Source organism: Erythrolamprus reginae, chromosome 10, assembly GCF_031021105.1.
Source record: "Erythrolamprus reginae isolate rEryReg1 chromosome 10, rEryReg1.hap1, whole genome shotgun sequence".
Lineage (NCBI taxonomy): Eukaryota > Metazoa > Chordata > Lepidosauria > Squamata > Dipsadidae > Erythrolamprus > Erythrolamprus reginae.
This window is the reverse complement of record NC_091959.1, coordinates 16,429,376-16,450,146: the sequence shown is the minus strand read 5'-3', so window position 1 is coordinate 16,450,146 and position 20,771 is coordinate 16,429,376. Positions and strand designations below refer to the sequence as shown.

The window sequence follows — 20,771 nt, the reverse complement described above, 5'->3', positions numbered from 1 at the left end:
TTCCGTTCCAGGACCCCCCGCAACGAGCGGGTTTTCGCGAAGTAAAAACACCATCTGCGCATGTGCAGATGGTGTTTTTAACTTCCGCAGCGCTAGCGAGGAGCCGAAGATTGGGAGCGGCGCGGGTGTTTTACAACGTCGCCGCCGACATGGGGGGCTCGCTAGCACCCCCCGAACCCCCAACCCGGGTTTGGGGGGGTGCTAGCAAGCCCCCCATGTCGGCGGCGACGTTTTAAAACACCGGCGCGGCTTTCCAATGAGTCCCGAAGACAAACACGGAAGTTTGACATTTGTCTTCGGGACTCATTGGAAAGCTCCGATCGTTTTAAAGCAGGCGCGCTGTTCTCCGCTGACTTCTAAAGCGGGGAAGTTCGCTAGGAGTCAGCGGAGAACGGCGCGCCTGCTTTAAAACGATCGATTGATATGAATACTTCAGGTGACCTTGATTCTATCCCTCTGTTAAGATACAGAGGGTGGACAAAAAAATGGAAACACTTGACTTTTTGGCATTATAAATGTTTGAACATGTTCAAATCAATCAAAACTTGAGATATTTTTATGTGCTTTTTATTAATTCTGTTATTTGATATGTTTTATTTAAACTACCCTTTTTTTTTTTTACAGAAATTTAAGGAAATAGGTTATAACCTTCTAGAAATGGCAGACTTCTCAGACTTTCAAAGAGGCCAAATTGTTGGTGCTCGAATGGCAGGCGCTGGTGTAACAGAAAGTTTAGTTTAGTTTAGTTTAGTTTTATTGGATTTGTATGCCGCCCCTCTGCGGAGACTCGGGACGGCTAACAGCAATAATACAACAGTGTACAGTAATAATCCAATACTAAAAATGTTTAAAAACCCATTCATATAAAAAACCAAACATACATACAGACAGACATACCATGCATAAAATTGTAAAGTCCTAGGGGGAAAGAGCATCTCAATTCCCCCATGCCTGGCGGCAGAGGTGGGTTTTAAGTAGCTTACGAAAGGCAAGGAGGGTGGGGGCAATTCTAATCTCTGGGGGGAGTTGGTTCCAGAGGGCCAGGGCCGCCACAGAGAAGGCTCTTCCCCTGGGTCCCGCCAAGCGGCATTGTTTAGTTGACAGCACCCGGAGAAGACCCACTCTGTGGGACCTAACTGGTCGCTGGGATTCGTGCAGCAGAAGGCGGTCCCTGAGATAATCTGGTCCGGTGCCATGAAGGGCTTTATAGGTCATAACCAACACTTTGAATTGTGACCGGAAACTGATCGGCAACCAATGCAGACTGCGGAGTGTTGGTGTAACATGGGCATATTTGGGAAAGCCCATGATTGCTCTCGCAGCTGCATTCTGCACCATCTGAAGTTTCCGAATGCCTGAATGTTTGGCGTTTCAAGAAGTCATGTCTCAAAAGTCATGACTGCTTTGGAAAGAGAAGGGAAAACATCCTCAGTCAAGCACAGGTCTGGTCAAAAGTCGAAGTTGTCTGAAAGAGACCATCGGACTCTAAAGCGAATTGTTAGAGCGGACCGCAAGACCGCAGCTCCTAAAATCACTGCAGAGCTCAATAGACACGTACAGAACCCAGTTTCCACAAAAACTGTTTGAAGGGAGCTTCACAAATCTGGATTCCACGGAAGAGCTGCAAGGTGTTTCTATTGTTTTGTCCACCCCCTGTAGCTTAGGACTGATTGCATTGGCATATTGTTTTACCTTTTTTTTCTTTTGAATTGCAGAGCGGTTTTAGAATCGTGCATAGTAGCCTTGGTTTATTTCAGTTCCCCGATTATATACTGTAAATTGAGGTTTTTCTCAATTATGTTGATAGGATATGTAAGATATCTGTGGTATGGGAGTATCAGGAAGCGAGTGAAAATCCTCATTCGTGGTCTAAGATAAGAGAAGAACTGAACCGTGAAGAGCTTTGGAAATACACTTTGTATACAAATTGCTTCAGGATTCAAATTCTAAAGAGAGCTGTCCCCAGGACGGAAATGAATTGGAAACCCCTATTTATTTCTGCTTGTCCTGGATATTCTTCGTTTGATTTTCTGGCTGACATTCTTTTAAATCTAATTGCCGCCTGGAGGAATGCTGAGAGTTTTTACGAGCCAAATGGTTTACCGTAGGTATCCTTAAATGCCCATTTGTGTTCCTGCACGAGACAAGTAAGTACAGTGGTACCTCATCTTACGAACGCCTCTTCTAACGAACTTTTCAAGATACGAACCCGGTGTTTAAGATTTTTTTGCCTCTTCTTCGGAACTATTTTCACCTTACGAACCCAAGCAGCTGCTGCTGAGATGAAGGGGTTTATTTTTTTCCCCTTTTTTGAAGAAAGAAAAGGGAGGGGTGGCTTGGAGGGGGAAATACTTTGCATTAACAAAAGTAGAACAGCGTGCTTGCAGGCACTGAAAGGGTGTCTTTTGAAGAAAGAAAAGGGAGGGGCTGCTTGGAGGGGGAAAAGACTGCATTTAAATAACTAGGAGAACAGCGTGCTTGCAGGCACTGAAAGAGTGTCTTTTGAAGAAAGAAAAGGGAGGGGCTGCTTGGAGGGGGAAAAGACTGCATTTAAATAACTAGGAGAACAGCGTGCTTGCAGGCACTGAAAGGGTGTCTTTTGAAGAAAGAAAAGGGAGGGGCTGCTTGGAGGGGGAAAAGACTGCATTTAAATAACTAGGAGAACAGCGTGCTTGCAGGCACTGAAAGAGTGTCTTTTGAAGAAAGAAAAGGGAGGGGCTGCTTGGAGGGGGAAAAGACTGCATTTAAATAACTAGGAGAACAGCTTGTTTGCAGGCACTGAAAGGGTGTCTTTTGAAGAGAGAAAAGGGAGAGGCTGCTTGGAGGGGGAAAAGACTGCATTTAAATAACTAGGAGAACAGCGTGCTTGCAGGCACTGAAAGAGTGTCTTTTGAAGAGAGAAAAGGGAGAGGCTGCTTGGAGGGGGAAAAGACTGCATTTAAATAACTAGGAGAACAGCGTGCTTGCAGGCACTGAAAGAGTGTCTTTTGAAGAGAGAAAAGGGAGGGGCGCCCCCCTTGCCTTTCTTCCTTCCCACTCACCCTTTACCCTAGCCTTGCTTCTTCCACCCGCCCCCTTTAGCTGCTCCTCCCTGCCCTCTGTTCGCCTCCCTTCTAAAGTTTGGGATTTTCCTGAAGGATTTGCACACATTATTTGCTTTTACATTGATTCCTATGGGAAACATTGTTTTGTCTTACGAACTTTTCACCTTACGAACCTCCTCCTGGAACCAATTAAGTTAGTATCATGAGGTACCACTGTATTTTAAAAATAAAGTCAGTTGCAGCAAAGCGAAGTTGGTCCTGATCAGAAAGGATGAGAAACGCAAGGAGGGGATGATTCTATACTCAAGTATTTTTTAATACAGGTTAGTCCTCCACTTACGACCATAAATGGGACCAGGATTTCAACTGCTAAGCAAGGCAGTTGCTGGGTGAGTCACATCTGATTTTATGACCTTTTTGACAAGGTTGTTAAGTATATCACCACATTTGCTAAGTAAACCACGTTAAGTTATTAAACAAATGAGCTGGGGTGGCGCACCAGGTAAAGTGCTGTACTGCAGGCCACTGAAGCTGACTGTAGATCTGAAAGTCAGCGGTTCAAATCTCATCACCGGCTCAAGGTTGACTCAGCCTTCCATCCTTCTGAGGTGGGTAAAATGAGGACCCAGATTAGGCTGGCTCTGTTAAAAAGTGCTATTGCTAACATGTTGTAAGCCGCCCTGAGTCTAAGGAGAAGGGCGGCATAAAAAAATAAAAATAAAATAAAATAAGATAAGATAAGATAAAATAAATAAATAAATAAATTGAGCATCCTCCCATTAAACTTGCTTATGGGAAGCCGGCTGGGGAATTCTGGGAGTTGAAATCTACAAGTCTTAAAATTTTCCAAAGGTTGGTAAATTCCAATCTAAGTGAATGCAATGCAAGCAGTCCTCGACTTACAACTGCAATTGAGCCCAACGTTTCTGTCGTTAAGGGAAGCATTCGTAAAGTGAGCTTTACACCGTTTTACGACCGTTCTTTCCACAGTTGTTAAATTAAGTTGTTAAGTTAGAAAGATGGTTGTTAAGTGAATCTGGCTTCCCCATTGGGCTTTGCCCGTGAGAAGGTCGCAAAAGGAGATCACATGACCTCGGGACACTGCAACTGTCGTAAGTACATGACAGTTGCCAAAGGTCTGAATTTTGATCACATGGAAAATGGTCATGTCACTTTTTTTCAATCCCGTTGTAACTTCAAGTGGTCCCTAAATGAACTGTTGTAAGTCGAGGAAACCTGTACCTTTCATTTTCCCAATAACTGCAACCCTGAGAGGCAGCCTGGATGAAACCCTTGATTTTCACAGCGAGAAAAGATTTAAAGAATAGCTTGAAAAGCTATTGAAGCTGAAAAAGCTTCTTGGGATGAAAAGCGAAATGTCTTCGAAGAAAAAAACAGAAAGGCCAGTTGCCTCTAGGAAAAAAACACCCTTGGGGAGGAATTTGGGAGGCAAACCAAAAAAACAAATAAGAATTGAGATAATAAAACGGACAAGAGATGACAGATAGAGGAAATATTGCGTAACACAAGACTGGCTTTGCTAGGAGCTAGAATAGAGGCCCACACTAGAAATAGGGGGGATATTATTATGCATATTTTAATATATTAATAGTAGCTAGATATAAAGATTAGGGGTTGAAAGATGGTGATGCTATGTACGTTCCAATGATACTGTTATTGTTAGTAGAATGAGGGACTAAAATGTTGAACAATTAAATATTTTAATACAAATATGTATAAGATTTTTACAATTATATAAGTATAATTTAAATAACAAATAATATTAATACTATCATTATGAGTTGCATTCAAATAAATGATACCAGATGCCCCACTCTTCATGTGTTAACATTGATTTATATATATGTATGTATGTATGTATGTATGTATGTATGTATGTAAATATATATATATATGTATATATATGTATATATATATGTGTATATATATATACAGTGGTACCTCAAGATACGAGCTGCTCTACATGCGAGCATTTCCAGATACGAGCTAGGAAGGAAGAGACATTTCTGTTCAAGTTACGAGCTCAAATTCGGGATACGAGCCGAGCGTCCACTAGGTGGCGCCAGAATCCTTGTTTTGGAATTCTGAGGGTTGAAGTCCACTAATCGTCAAGTTTGAAGATCCCTGAGTTAAGCGTTAGAAGTGCAAGGGTCTTCAAACCTGGCAAGATTAAGGCTTATAGACTTCAATTCCCATTCCTAAAGTAGCATGATTGGTGGAGGAATTCTGGGAATTATTATTATTATTATTATTATTATTATTATTATTATTATTATTATTATTATTGCTTTCTTTTTCTTGCTCTTTTTCTTTCTCTCTTTTACCTTCCCTTCCTCTATTTCTTCTTTTCTTTCTCCTTCCCACCTTCTTCCCTCCCTCCCTCCCTCCCTTCACTCATTCCTCTCTTACTCTCCCCTTTCATAAGTTTCCTTGCTTTCTTCCTCTGTTCCTGTCCCTTCCCCCTTTCTTTCTTTCTTTCTTTCTTTCTTTCTTTCTTGCTCTTTTTCTTTCTCTCTTTTACCTTCCCTTCCTCTATTTCTTCTTTTCTTTCTCCTTCCCACCTTCTTCCCTCCCTCCCTTCACTCATTCCTCTCTTACTCTCCCCTTTCATAAGTTTCCTTGCTTCCTTCCTCTGTTCCTGTCCCTTCCCTCTTTCCTTCCTTCCTTCCCACCCTCTGTCCATTCATTCACCCATTCCTCTCTTGATCGCTTAAAGCCGGTCCCTGGTGCAAAAAGGGTTGGGGACCTCTGTCCTACAGGATTGGGTGGCAGAGAAGTTGAACATATGTAAATTTAAAAGTTTAAGAAAGTTTACAAGTTAAGTGAAAGAAACTTCATTATTCATTTATATGTACATGTACATTTCTTCATTAAAAACATGTCTTTTTGCATAATTTAGACTAACTTTGTGAGTTTTTTGAGGGCTGGAACCAATTAAAATTATTTACATTAATTCCTATGGGGAAAAGTCGTTCGAGATAAGAGCTGCTCGACTTAAGAGCGCAGGTCCGGAACGAATTAAACTCTTATCTCGAGGTACCACTGTATATATATGTATGTGTGTGTGTGTGTGTATATATATATGTATATGTATATGTGTGTGTGTGTGTGTGTGTGCGTGTGTGTGTGTGTATATATATATATATATATATGTTTTTCTTATGTCGGATCACCCTGGTATATTTTTAAGGAACGTCACAGCTCCTTTTTTTGCCTCTAGGCCCAACCCAGGGCCACTGCAAGGCAGTAATATATTTATAGCCGACAAACTATATTTTGTATGTGTTAAATGTTTTTAGCTGGAATTTTTTTTTTTTCCTCCCTTAATTTTAAAAAATTCCAGCTAAAAACATTTAACATATATATATATATACACACACACACACACACACACACACACACACACACACACACATATATAACAATTAAATAAAGGAAAAAATCACCCTTGGGACACACTGGCTCTTGCTGCTGCTATGATATCCACCTTGTGGCTTAATCAATCTAACTGGCCTCTTTCCCACTAGTTTTCCCCCGTTTTCCCGAAGTCTCACTTGTGGCAAGCGCCATCAGCCAAGCCATATGTTACTTATTTTATCTGGCCAGCTGTGCTCTGTTTATTACAATTGCTTCCCTATGTCATTTTCAGAGTCATAAACGGCTATTTTTTTTGTAATTACTAGCTGTCAGGCCATTTTCAAATTATCTAAAATAAATTGCTGCTAAACACTCCAGATCTTCGTTTTGTGGATTTTGTTTTTTTCCTTTCCAATTCCATAATTCTGACTTCTGGGCCCGTTTTTGCCTACAGAGACAATGACCATTTTATATTATTCAGAGAAAAGAGCAAGACTAGGAAGAGCTCCTATTTTCAGGAATTTTCCAAATCTATTTTGACAGATCTCTGACCTACATTTTCACCATTATTTCCAGGGGGGGAAAAACTGCATAGAAATACAGTGGTCCCTCTACTTAATTAATTAATTAATTAGTTAGTTAGTTAGTTAGTTTATTTATTTATTTATTAGATTTGTATGCCGCCCCTCTCCGCAGACTCGGGGTGGCTAACAACAGTAAAAAAGACAATATAAACAAATCTAATATTAAAAGTAACTTAAAAACCCCAATTTAAGAAAAAGCAATCATAATTAATTCGTTCCATGACCAGGTTCTTAAGTAGAAACATTCTTAAGTGGAAGCCATAGGAATTACGGTAATCTAAAAGCAAATAATGCGTGCAAACCCATTAGGAAAAAAATAAAATCTTTGAATTTGGGTGGGAGGAGGAAGAGGAGGAGGAGGAAGAGGAGGAGGAGGAAGAGAGTCGCTGCCGAAGGAAAAAGGTGAGGTGAGAGGAATTTAAAAAATCCAAAACTTTAAGGCTTAAAAAAAAAAAAGGGATAGTCTGAGGCAGCGAGAAGGAGCATGCGCCTCCCTTACACCTGGCATGAGGCTGCCTCCCACACACTGCACCAGAGAGAGAAACCCAGGCGGGCGAGAGGGGGGAACCTCCCGCTCCTTTGACCAAAAGGCGGCGGCGGCTGCTGCCTGCTTCCTCTTCCTTCCCATGCTGAAGGACTCCCCTCTCCTCTCGCTCATTCGCTTTGTAGCCAGAGTCTTTCCTTCACTGTGGTGATTTCTCAGTTTGTCTGAAGCTGAGTTGATCTGGCCGGGGTAAAACGCGCCCTATTGCCTTTCCGCGCCCAGATGCTCTAGGAGGCAACCTCACGCTGGGTGTTGGGGAGGCAGCGCGAGGGAGTTACCAAAGCGGAGTCGTTTATGAAAATGCTCCGTTCGTTCTGGGCTGCCAAAGCCTCCTTAAGTGCCACCGACAGGCTCCTCTGGCAGCCCAGAAAAGCCAGAGATGGACGAGATTAAAGGGGAAATGGCAGGAAACTGGCCGGGCCTTTGTGCTGCTCTCAAATTTCCTGGGAAATTTTTCCAGGTTCAGGTTCTTAAGTAGAGGCAAAAAAATCTTGAACACCCAGTTCTTATCTAGAAAAGTTCTCAAGTAGAGGCGTTCTTAGGTAGAGGTACCACTGTATTATAAAAACATAGCTCACGGCTTATTATTCTGTACAAGTCTGCTTCTTTTGGTAATAATAATAATAATAATAATAATAATAATAATAATAATAATAATAATAATAATTATTATTATTATTATTATTTATTGTCATTGTCAAAAACAACAAATTGTCATTGGCAACGAAAGTTGTGTGACACCCAGAGACCAGTCCCACCATACATAAAATCAGAATAGGTAAATTTAAAAATAGAATAAAAAATAGAATAAATGTCCCACCCACTACAAATTTTACAGCTGGCTAAATCAACCCACTTGGTCAGATTGCCAGATCTGCTCTACAAATTTTAAAGAAAGATACAGGGAAGTTTAAAGTAAAGCTCACGCTAAAAGGCTCTGGGTCGAGCTACTGATCATTTCCTCTCTGTTATTTCAGCTTTCTGTGCTTGCACTGGAAGCCTCACCTGGATGTAGAGTCCTGATTTGATTCCTGCTTCCAGGGTTTCCATAGGGAGATGCTCGGGGTATTCCTTCCCACTGTTTTCGTGGCTTTCGCTTTCCCGTTCACGTCGCGACTGGAGTATGGAATCCAAAAGCTCTTGAGCGGCTTTTAAATCGGGCCAGAAGTTGTCCAAGTAATTCTGTGTTATACAGACAACAAAAAAGAAGTTGGAGATCCACGGTCCTGCTACCTACAGAATTACGTCATTAATTGAAAGATTAATGTCAGCTCTGCACGAGAGGCCAGTCAAGAAACATACCCCCAAGAAGTGGTTCTGTTTTACACTAAGATTACATTAACAGAATTGTACAACTCTCAATGTAAACCTCCCCTCCCCTCACATTTACACCCAAGAAACTAGGGAGGGTCCTTTCTGAGTGGTTGGATAATAATAATAATGATAATGATAATTTGTATTTGTATTTATTAGATTTGTATGCCGCCCCTCTCCGAAGACTCGGGGCGGCTAACAACAATAAAAAGACAATGTGAACAAATCTAATATTAAAAATAATCTAAAAAACCCCAATTTAAAGAACCAATCGTACATACAAGCATACCATGTATAAAAAAAAATAATAATAATAATAACAACAACAACAACAATAATTTATTAGATTTGTATGCCGCCCCTCTCCGAAGACTCAGGGCGGCTCACAACCTAGCAATAGTACAATACATTACAAATCTAATATTAATATTTAAAAAGTCAGTTAAAAACATTAATATAACATAACAGCGCCTCTGCTGCCTCTTATCCAACTACTCTCGCCTGCAGCTCTTCCTCCCATCTCCAAGGCTGTTCCCACATACCATTACTGCATTGATTGCCGATCAGTTTCCGGTCACAATTCAAAGTGTTGGTTATGACCTATAAAGCCCTTCATGGCACCGGGCCAGATTATCTCCGGGACCGCTTTCTGCCGCACGAATCCCAGCGACCAGTTAGGTCACACAGAGTGGGCCTTCTCTGGGTCCTATCGACTAAACAATGTCGTTTGGCGGGACCCAGGGGAAGAGCCTTCTCTGTGGCGGCCCCGGCCCTCTGGAACCAACTCCCCCCAGAGATTAGAACAGCCCCCACCCTTCTCGTCTTTCGTAAGCTCCTTAAAACCCACCTCTGTCATCAGGCATGCGGGGACTGAGATATTCTTTCCCCCTAGGTTTCTACAATTTATGCATGGTATGTTTGTATGTATGATCGGTTTTATAACAAGGGTTTTTAGCTTATTTAGTATTGGATTGCCACATGCTGTTTTTATCACTGTTGTTAGCCGCCCTGAGTCCACGGAGGGGGGCGGCATACAAATCCAATAAATAAAATAAATAAATAAATAAATACAAGGCTTGGGAAGACCAATTAATAGCACTTCCAGTGACTGAAGTGAGGGAGTTGAGATGCACAATGCACAGGGCAACACTGCAAAGGAGCTGGGCGCATGTCCCCCTCCCCCCCGTACAGCAAGAGTTCTGCAGGTGTTTATTCAATCCCTCCAAACAGGCCCTGCCAACAAAAATGTGTACAATCAGGGCTGTGGTTTTCCCAGTGGCAAGTTGTGGCTGTGAAAGTTGAACTATAAGGAAGGCTGGGCACCAAAGAATGGAGACCCTTAAACTCTGGTGCTGGAGAAGACTCGGGCGAGTCCCTTGGACTGCAAGGCAATCCAACCGGTCAATCCTAGAGGAGATCAACCTTGAATGCTCTTTGGAAGGCCAGATCCTGAAGATGAAACTCAAATACTTGGGCCACCTGGATAAGAGCCTGATGGACGCACTGGAGAAGAACCTATTGCTGGGAACAATTGAGGGCAAAAGAAGAAGAAGACGACAGAGAATGAGGTGGCTGGATGGAGTCACTGAAGCAGGGGTGGGCAGCAGGCAAGACGGGGTGGAACGCAGTTCCACTGGCGGAAATGAAGATGCGTGTGCAGCTCCAGCTGATCGGTGGCTGCGACTTCCTGGATTACTGGTCTCGGCTCGGCTCTCCTTTTTCCCCCTGCTGCTGCGTCTCCGCTCCTTGCTTTTTTCCTCTTTCCTCCTTCCTGGCCTCGGACGAGCTTCCCTCTCTCCTGCCTGCCTCCCCTCCAGCCTCACGTGGAAGACGTGGGTGAAAGCAGCGCTGGCAGCATTTATGCTTCTGGTAGCACCCATATGCCTAGCTACACAGCCTGAGAAGGGGGGGGGGGCGACCCAGGAAGGAGAGCGTGGGAAACATGAAGCAAATTGTCACCCCAGTGAGCAAAACTGGTAAGGTTGTAAGGCGAGGACTTAACAGTTCACTTGAACGATGATGATCGTTCAAGCCATTCCCACCTGGTCACATGGCCGGCAAGCCACTCCCACCCAGTCACATGACCATTAAGCCGCACCCACAAAATAAGCCACACCCATAGTATGGCAATAAAAAATTTGGCTGCCTATTACTACACTGAAGTAGTCAGTGTGAGCTAAGTGGACTCCAGAGGACAGGAAGGCCTGGAGGAATGTTGTCCATGGGGTCGTGATAGGTCGGACACGACTTTACAATTAACAACAAGAGGTCAACACACAAAAGAACAGCACAAAGGCATTACCTTGAATGAGATCACAAAGACACCTTCCGTTTCACTTCCAAACAGCTGTACAGCCTCTTCATCCTCTGTTACCATGACGATAGGCATCTGGCCCGAGAAGTGATTATAGTACCACACGGAGGCGTTGTAAATACTCCTAGGAGAATCAGCGTTCACATTTATCTTAGGATGTCATGTTACGTCTTCTCATTTTGCTCTGATCCCGCAGTTTGTACGACTTAATGTCAGCCGTTTGAAAACATGCCACAACCATCTGAGTCTACGCGGCCCTTCAAGAGTTCCTTGGTCAACACTAAAGGGAGCTCCTTCCATATTACTTTCCTGAAATAGTTGACTGATTAGGGGTAGGAAAAGTTGGCTCTTCTGTGACTTGTGGACTTCAACTCCCAGAATTCCTGACCCAGTCATGCTAGCTCAGGAATTCTGGGAGTTGAAGTCCACATGTCATAGAAGAGCCAACTTTGCCTACCTTTGGATTAGGCCTTCTCAGAATATAAAATAGGGAGCAGTGAATAAGACCATAGGTGGCGCAGCAGGTTGAGTGCTGTACTGCAGGCCACTGAAGCTGACTGTAGATCTGCAGGTCAGCGGTTCAAATCTCATCACTGGCTCAAGGTTGACTCAGCCTTCCATCCTTCCAAGGCGGGTAAAAGGGGGACCCGATTTGTGGGGGCAATAGTCTGGCTCTGTTAAAAAGGGCTATTGCTAACATGTTGTAAGCCACCCTGAGTCTAAGGAGGAGGGCGGCATAAAAATCAAATGAATGAATGAATGAATGAATGAATGCAAGAAAATACATATCTTACTTTTGTGTCAAATCCAGGTATGCAGTTCTCAATTGTGCTGCTTCGTTCAAAGACTTTTGCCTCGATACAGGTAGACTTAAACAACAGTTCATTTAGTGACCGTTCAAAGTTACTACAGATGACCGTTTTTTTGTTCTGCACATGTGCATACAGCCCATGAGGCACAGCGATGCAGAAGTGAATCGACAGTGAGGTAAGTTGGAACCCACCCCAGACCACTGACTCACATTTATGACGGCAGCAGTGTCCCGGGGTCACATGATCCCCTTTTGTGACTTTCTGACGAGCAAAGGCGAATGGGGGAAGCCAGATTCACTTAACAACAATGGCACTAATTTAACAACCCCAGTGATTCACTTAACCAATGTGGCAAGAAGAGTCGTAAAATGAGGCAAAACTCACTTAACGGATGTCTCACTTAGCAAGATAAATTCTGGGCTCAATTATTGCTGTAAGTCAAGGACTTCACAATAATCACCAGGCCAGGCCAGGTCTGGGCAGGCTTGATGACCACAAAGGGGTAATCGCTGAGCCAAAGTTGCAACTGTGTTGGTTATGACTTATAAAGGCCTTCATGGCATCGGACCAGAATATCTCCAGGACCGCCTTCTGCCGCACGAATCCCAGCAACCGGTTAGGTCACACAGAGTTGGCCTTCTCTGGTTCCCGTCAACTAAACAATGTCGTCTGGCGGGACCCAGGGAAGAGCCTTCTCTGTGGCGGCCCCGACCCTCTGGAACCAGCTCCCCCCCGGAGATTAGGATTGCCCCCACCCTCTTTGCCTTTCGTAAACTCCTTAAAACCCACCTCCGCCGTCAGGCACGAGGGAATTGAGACATCCCACCCTTGCCTATGTAGTTTATGCATGGTATGTTTGTGTGTATGTCTGGCTTTTTAAATAAGGGGTTTTTAGTTACTTTTAAATATTAGATTTGTTGTAGATTGTTTCATTATTGTTGTGAGCCGCCCCGAGTCTACGGAGAGGGGCGGCATACAAATCCAATAAATTATTATTATTATTATTTTTGTTGTTGTTATTATTAATAATAATAATAAATAAAAAATAAAAAAATAAAAAAACTGCTCAGGGCCGCATTATGTGGAGCACGTACCTGGTCTGCCATTTCTCCACCGATTCCCCCCGCTCTCGCGGCAAATAAGAAAGCAGCTGGAATTCATTAAAAAATATAATGCAATCGCGACGGGCATCCCTCACTAAATTCCGCAGTTTATTGTACTGCCTGTAGAAGAAGCAGAAGACAAGACACGGCTTCAGAGAGAGAGAGAGAGAACAACTTTATTATTTAAGACCCGAAAGAGACATCCGTCATATTTAGACTTTCCTGCTCAAATCATTTGCAGCCTTCTGCTGCCAGGAAACTTGGATATATACAGACCTTGAGATAATATGTTATGTTAAACTACGCTAAGAACAGCAGTGGAAGAGGGTGTTTTTTTTAATAGAAACAACGTAGTATTTTGAAGTTATTGAACAGCTATATCAAAGGAATTACATAACGTGACAAGTTGGCTTTAAATGCGTTTTCTTCTGTGCTCTGTTTTATATTTGCCTTTCATCTTATGGCAGTGATTTTATCGCAGGGCATCAACAACTTCAGTGAGGAGCAGGTGGCTGGCCAGGTGTTGTCCTATGGCATTTTCACCGACCACCACACCTGTCCCTGCCTGGGCATCCCTTCCCTGCCCTGCTTTGCCTGCCAACTGTTGTACATACTCCTGATCAGTTGGAGGATGATGAAGAAACTTGGTTATGGCCTATAAAGCCCTTCATGGCACCGGACCAGAATATCTCCGGGACCGCCTTCTGCCGCACGAATCCCAGCGACCAGTTAGGTCCCACAGAGTTGGCCTTCTCCGGGTCCCGTCAACTAAACAGTGTCGTTTGGCGGGACCCAGGGGAAGAGCCTTCTCTGTGGTGGCCCCGACCCTTTGGAACCAACTCCCCCCAGATATCAGAGTTGCCCCCACCCTCCTTGCCTTTCGTAAGCTCCTTAAAACCCACTTCTGTCATCAGGCATTGGAGAATTGAGATTTTCCCTCCCCCTAGGCTTATAAAATTCATGCATGGTATGTCAGTATGTATGATTGGTTTCTAAATTGGGGTTTTTAAATTAACTTAAATATTAGATTTGTTTACATTGTATTATTATTGATGTTAGCCGCCCCGAGTCTGTGGAGAGGGGCGGCATACAAATCTGATAAATAAATAAATAAGATATTGAGGACTCAGATTCAGATAGTGTTTATGAATTAGTGGGGGGGCCGGGGTTACAGGTAGTAGAATAGGTGGGAGGCCAGCCACAGGATGGGGCTATGAGTTCAGGATCTAGTGAGGGAGAATCAGACACTCGCTGGATTAACCCTAAATTCAGAAGGGCCCAAAAACGGAGAGAGCAGAGGTCTGGAAGAAGATATTAAGGAGAGGAATGGGTTAAATATTGTAGTGATGTATTTGGCACGTCAGGGGGTCAGTGGAGAAGAAGGGTGGAGTTTCAAAGTTGCCAAAAGGAAAAATGGATGTGTTTTTGCCACGCTAAAGTAAGCCAAAGTATTTTGTATTGTTATCAGTCAGTGCTACTGTTTTTCAAAGTTATGCTGTTAGGAAAATAAATCTTGTTTAAGTGAAGCAGAAGGAGGAATGTGAGAAATGCAGCTAAGAGAGATAAAGGACCGAGTGCATGTATGGAATGTGTTTGAATTACAGGAGAGCAGAGAAATAAATGGAGTTTCTTTATTCATGAAATGATGCATTTAATAAGAGTTATTTGTAATTGCTAAATTTCTACCAGAAACCAGAACACCAATGAGAATGCCTGCCTCTCCTTCTACCTGCCAGTCTGGGAGGTCAACGGAAGGGCTGTTCCTGCCAGCCGAGGATGCAGATGGACACATTTAGAAAGTGTTGGACCAAGTCTGCTCGTCCAATGAGCTGCTCAGAGTCACGTACAGGCAGTCCTCGACTTACAAAAGTTCATTTAGTGACTGTCTGAAGTTACGTCTTTGAAAAAAGGGACTTATTTCTTTATTCAATTTTTTTTATAAATGCCGCCCTTTTCCTTAAGACTCAGGGCGGCTTACAACATGTTAGCAATCACACTTTTTTTAAACAGAGCCACAATCCAGGTCCTCATTTGACCCACCTCGGAAGGAGGGAAGGCTGAGTCAACCTTGAGCCGGGGGTGAGATTTGAACCGCTGACCTGCAGATCTAGCAGTCAGCTTTAGTACAGCACTCTACCCACTGCGCCACCTCCGCTCTTATGACTTATGCCTGCGTTTCACATTTAGCAGCATCCCCGTGCTCAGAGGGTGGGTTCTAACTTAATTCACCGCTGGTTCACTTCCTTCCGCTCCACATGGGCATGTGCGCATGCAGTGCTGGAAACCAAACAAAAAAAACAGCTTCTGTGCGTGCACAAAGCCCAAAACAGGTCCCACAGAGTTGGCCTTCTCCGGGTCCCGTCGACTAAACAATGTTGTTTGGCGGGGCCCAGGGGAAGAGCCTTCTCTGTGGTGGCCCCGACCTTCTGGAACCAGCTCCCCCCTGAGATCAGAATTGCTCCCACTCTCCTGGCCTTTCGTAAGCTCCTTAAAACCCACCTCTGCTGTCAGGCATGGGGGAACTGAGATAACTTCCCCAGGCCTGTACTGTTTATGTATGGCATGTTGTGTGTATGTTTTCTTAAATTATGGGTTTTTAGTTTTAATTATTAGATTTGTATTGTACATTGTTTTTTCTGTTACTGTTGTGAGCCACCCCGAGTCTATGGAGAGGGGCGGCATACAAATTTAATAAATAAAATAAATAAATAAAACAAAATGGCAGCCCCTACAGCGCTGCCATTAGAGCCAGTTCGGGGGGGTGGCCAACCAGCAATTGTTCCTGCTTTGGCTAGCGGGGCGAAATTCCTGCTTCCGGTTCTGTAGAGCAGTGTTTCCCAACCTTGGCCCCTTGAAAATATTTGGACTTCAACTCCCAGAATTCCCCAGCCAGAAAATGCTGGCTGAGGAATTCTGGGAGTTGAAGTCCAAGTATCTTCTAGGGGCCAAGGTTGGGAAACACTGCTATAAAGCAACCCACCTCTGCCCTTGTGATCTAAATTCACAAGGCAACTGACTCGTATATATGATGGTCACAGTGTTCCTGGGTCACGCGATCTCCTTTTACGACTTTCTGACTTGCAAAATCAATGGTGGGAGCTGGATTCACTGAACGACCATGTTACTAAGTTACCTTCAGAGATTCACTTGGTGACAAGTGACAATGGTGGCAAGTAAGATGATCAAATGGGCCAAAAGCCATGTCTCACTTAGCGACAGGAATGCTCTTGCACACTTTTCTTTGGGGACCCACAGCCAAAATAAGGACAGTATGTTTTCCCCAAACCTTCATTGGGGAAGAGAAGCTGGGATCTGAGGAGTTTTAAGGGTCCCCCAACTCGCTAGCAGACCCACCCAAGATTGAAAGCCTAGTTCATCCATCTTCGTCTACTTATTTTTGCAACACCACTGAAACCTCATAAAAATGCAATGTAAGATGTATACCTAAATAAATGAGCATCCCAATTCCAGAGCTTAAGTATTCAAACAAGGCATAAAGAATTATCTGAATAAGGTGTCAGTCAAAAAAATTATTCATTTACGCTGGCTGAAAAACGCCGTCGCATCCCTGATTTCCAAGTTTAGTCAGGAATTTTTGGCCCCATCTGTCAGACTGCAGGAAGGTTGAACCAGGAGGCAAATGGCAGATTGTGTGTCATGAATGAAAAAGATTAAGAAGTATTTTGCAGGCAGAACATGGAGTCGTTTTTACAATCCAGGGACGGTCCAACAGTAAACAAAAAACAAAAAACAGAAAAACATACCAGTGGCAGGAAGTTTTTAAACATTTTTATTAACTTGCTATATTATGACTTTGGATTAAAATCCTCCATTACCTCTGAAATATATTCATAGATAATGATGCTATAATTAATGTCGGCTAGAAAAAAAAATCCTTGATTAACCTTTCAGGTCTCAAGGGGATTTAGAGCATGGATGTATTCATATAATCGCCAAGGCATATTATTAACCTTTGCAATTGATTTTTTTTTACTACAGTATACTTTTTAGAGTTTGATTCTGTATATCTTGCTTTTTCCAATGCCACTGTAAATCTGAAATAAATCTGCTAGCTAAAGTCTGAAAAAATATGAGATTTTAAGCAGGTCTATTAATTTGCAAGGCAGATTAAATACGGAAGGGCCTGCAAATCTTCATTTTTTTTCATTTTATTAACAGGATATTATGGATTGATTGATTGACGCGTGCACGTTTTTCTTCATCGTCAGAGAACAACATGTATCACAGATTGCAAATAAGTGGAAGTACTTTAGCTTACAGATCTAGCTGTGAACACAAACATCCATCAATTCTAGGTGAAAATTGAAATGACAGAAGACGTTCGATATACATCCTGCCTTTCCTTCAGAAGCTCAAGGCAACATACACATACCAACCCTCCAGCTCACCTCCCCCATTTCCACCCCACAACAACTACCTGTTCAGGTAGGCACAGCACCTGGCCCCAAGTCACCCAACTAACTTCTGTGGCTGACGGCAAAGCTCAACCTGGATTTCTCTAGGCCACTATTTCAACATCTTCACCCCACTAAGATCTTGGTGGAGAAGCAGAGTGGAAGCAATCCAGAACATTAAATAATAGGGGTGGAAGTCACCTTGGAGATTTTCTATTCCTATTCCTGCTCAAGCTGGAGGTCATATATCATTCCAGCCACATAGCTACACAGAAAGCCTCCAATGATAGACAACTCACAGCTTCTAAAGGCAAGGGGCGGCATACAAATCTAATAAATGAATGAATGAATGAATGAAGAAAGAAAGAAAAAGAAAGAAAGAAAGAAAGAAAGAAAGAAAGAAAGCCGTTTAGATTAGGTTCAGATTAACAGACTTGGAAGTGATCTTATAGGTCATCGGTGTCCAACCCCCTACTCAAGCAGGAGACCCTACAACATTTTCTGACATATAGCAATCATTTCATTTCATTTCATTTATTAGATTTGTATGCCGCCCCTCTCCGCAGACTCGGGGCGGCTCACAACAATAATAAAAAACAATATACAATGGCAAATCTAATTAAAATACCTAAAAACCCTTATTTAAAACAGTACATCCACCAAAACATACCATGCATAAACTATATAGGCCAGGGGAGATAGCTCGTTTACCCCATGCCTGATGGCAGAGGTGGGTTTTAAGAAGTTTTCGAAAGGCAAGGAGGGTGGGGACAATCCTAATCTCCGGAGGGAGCTGGTTGCAGAGGGTCGGGGCCGCCACAGAGAAGGCTCTCCCCCTGGGCCCCGCCAGACGACATTGTTTAATCGACGGGACCCGGAGAAGGCCCACTCTGTGGGACCTAACAGGTCACTGGGATTCGTGCAGCAGAAGGTGGTCCCGGAGATATTCTGGTCCGATGTCCCGACTCTTCTTGAAAGTCTCCAGCGATGAAGCTTCCACAATATCCAAAGGCAACTTCTGTTCCATTGGTTGATTGTTCTCACTGTCAGAAAGTTCCTCCTTATTTCCAGGTTGAATCTCTCCTTGTAATGATCTTCTACCAATTACTTCTCTTTTTGCCTTCTGGTGCTTTGGAGAATAGGTTGACCCTGTCTTCCCTGTGACAGCCCTTCAAGTGCTGAAAAACAACTATCCCCTCCCCCTAATCCTTTTGGATAGACTCGGTTCCCTGAACGGTTCCTCATACATTTTAGCCTCCAGCCCCCTTGTCATCTTTATTGTTCTTCTCAACACTCTTTCTAGGGTCTCAATATCTTTTTGTGTATTGTGGTGAGCAGACTAGGACCGAGGACAATTAGCTCTTGACTTACATCAGTTCATTTATTGACCATTCATAGTTACAATGGTTACACAATCAAAATCCAGATTTTTAGCAACTGACTCACATTTACGACGATTGCAGTGTCCCGGAGTCATGCGATCACCTCTTGCAACCTTCTGACAAGCAAGGTCAATGGGGCAGCACGATTCACTTAACGACCGTGTTATTAGCTTCAGTGATTCACTTAATAAATGTGGCAAGAAAATAGTAAAATTCAATGAACAAATGTCCCACTTAACAACATAAATTTTGGGCTCCACTATGAAGGAAGGTTGCTGGAACTGGCCATGGATAGTCTAGTGCAGTGTTTCCCAACCTTGGCAACTTGAAGATATTTGGACTTCAACTCCCAGAATTCCCCAGCCAGAATTCTGGGAGTTGAAGTCCAAATATCTTCAAATTGCCAAGGTTGGGAAACACTGGTCTAGTGAAAAGAAGGTCCAGGGGGGACATGATAGCAGTATACAGGTACTTGAGGGGTGGCCACAGAGAGGAGGGGGTCACGCTGATTTCCAGGGCACCAGAGGGCCAGACGAGGAACAACGGATGGAAGTTGACCAAGGAGAGATTCAACCTGGACATAAGGAAGAACTTCCTGACGGTCAAAGCGATCAACCAGTGGAACGGCCTGCCAGCGGAGGTTGTGAACGTCCCGACCCTTGGCATAGTCAAGAAGAAATTGAACTGTCACCTGGCTGGGGTGGTATAGGGTTTCCTGCTTGAGCAGTCGGTTGGACTTGATGACCTACAAGGTCCCTTTCAACTCTAATTAATTAATTAATTAATTGTGGTCGTAAGTTGAGGACTCCCCATATTCCAAGTGTGGCCTCATTGGTGCAGCAAACAACCCCCTGGTGATGGAATGGGCAGTTAAGAAGTTTGATAAATCAATAAATAACATAAAGAGTACTGTCGTATCATCTGATCTTAAGAATCATAGAGTTGGAAGGGACCTCTAGGGTCATCGGTTCCAACCCCCTGCTCAATGCAGGATTCATTCATCTTGAACAGGGGAATACACTCCAAGACCAGGGAAGTCTTAATACCACTCTACTACGCCCTGGTCCGACCACACCTGGAGTACTGTATTCAGTTCTGGTCACCACACTTCAAAAGAGACATTGAAACTCTGGAGAAGATGCAAAAAAGAGCAACCAAGATGATTAAGGGACTGGAAACCAAGACTTACGAAGAGAGACTGAGGGAACTGGGCATGGAAAGCCTGGAGAAAAGGAGGGCCAGAGCGGACATGATAGCAGTCTACAAGTATACGAGGGGATGTCACAGAGAGGAGGGGATCACTTTATTCCCCAGGGCACCAGAGGGCTGGACGAGGAACAACGGCTGGAAGCTGACCAAGGAGAGATTCAACATGGAGATAAGGAGGAACTTCCTGACGGTCAGAGCGATCAATTAATGGAACAACCTACCAGCGGACGTTGTGAATTCTAACACTCTGGACATTTTTAAGAGAAGATTGAACTGCCACTTGATTGGTGTACTATAGGGTTCCTGCTTGGGCAGGGGGTTGAACTCGATGGCCTTCATGGTCCCTTTCAACTCTAACAATAAATAAACCTGCCGCCATTGTTGCAACCTAGGGCTGCATTGGCCAGTGAACTAACCCTCCTGGATAAGACCAGATACCTGCGTCCTCTTTGTTGCTGCATTGCTTGACATGCTGTCTGCATGAAAACCAGGCCCTTCAGCTCGGGGAATTCCAGAATCTCCAGGTAATCTTGAAGCACTTTCCAGTCAGGCACAACATAGTGGGTGACGTCATCGGACAGCAATTTCCCATCTGAAGCAATAAAACCAAAATTTAGTGCTCTCTCTCTCTCTCCTTTGCTCCCTCTCTCTCTCATAATATATACGTATATA

The 20,771-nt window shown here is 43.6% G+C and overlaps 1 protein-coding gene across 2 annotated transcripts in view; it reads right to left on the bottom strand.

The window, feature by feature from the left end:
- The window catches only part of DIS3L (DIS3 like exosome 3'-5' exoribonuclease), a 44,846-nt gene that overhangs the window by 22,516 nt on the left and 1,559 nt on the right, over window positions 1-20,771 (bottom strand). The window contains exons 2-5 of one of the 2 annotated variants that reach the window (XM_070762074.1): window positions 20,538-20,691; window positions 13,085-13,213; window positions 11,167-11,302; window positions 8,556-8,732 (exon numbers count right to left, since the gene is read on the bottom strand). In XM_070762074.1, the coding sequence (XP_070618175.1) occupies window positions 8,556-8,732; window positions 11,167-11,302; window positions 13,085-13,213; window positions 20,538-20,691 (596 nt within the window). The remainder of the gene's footprint in view (window positions 1-8,555; window positions 8,733-11,166; window positions 11,303-13,084; window positions 13,214-20,537; window positions 20,692-20,771) is intronic. The other variant, XM_070762075.1, reaches the window with a different exon arrangement.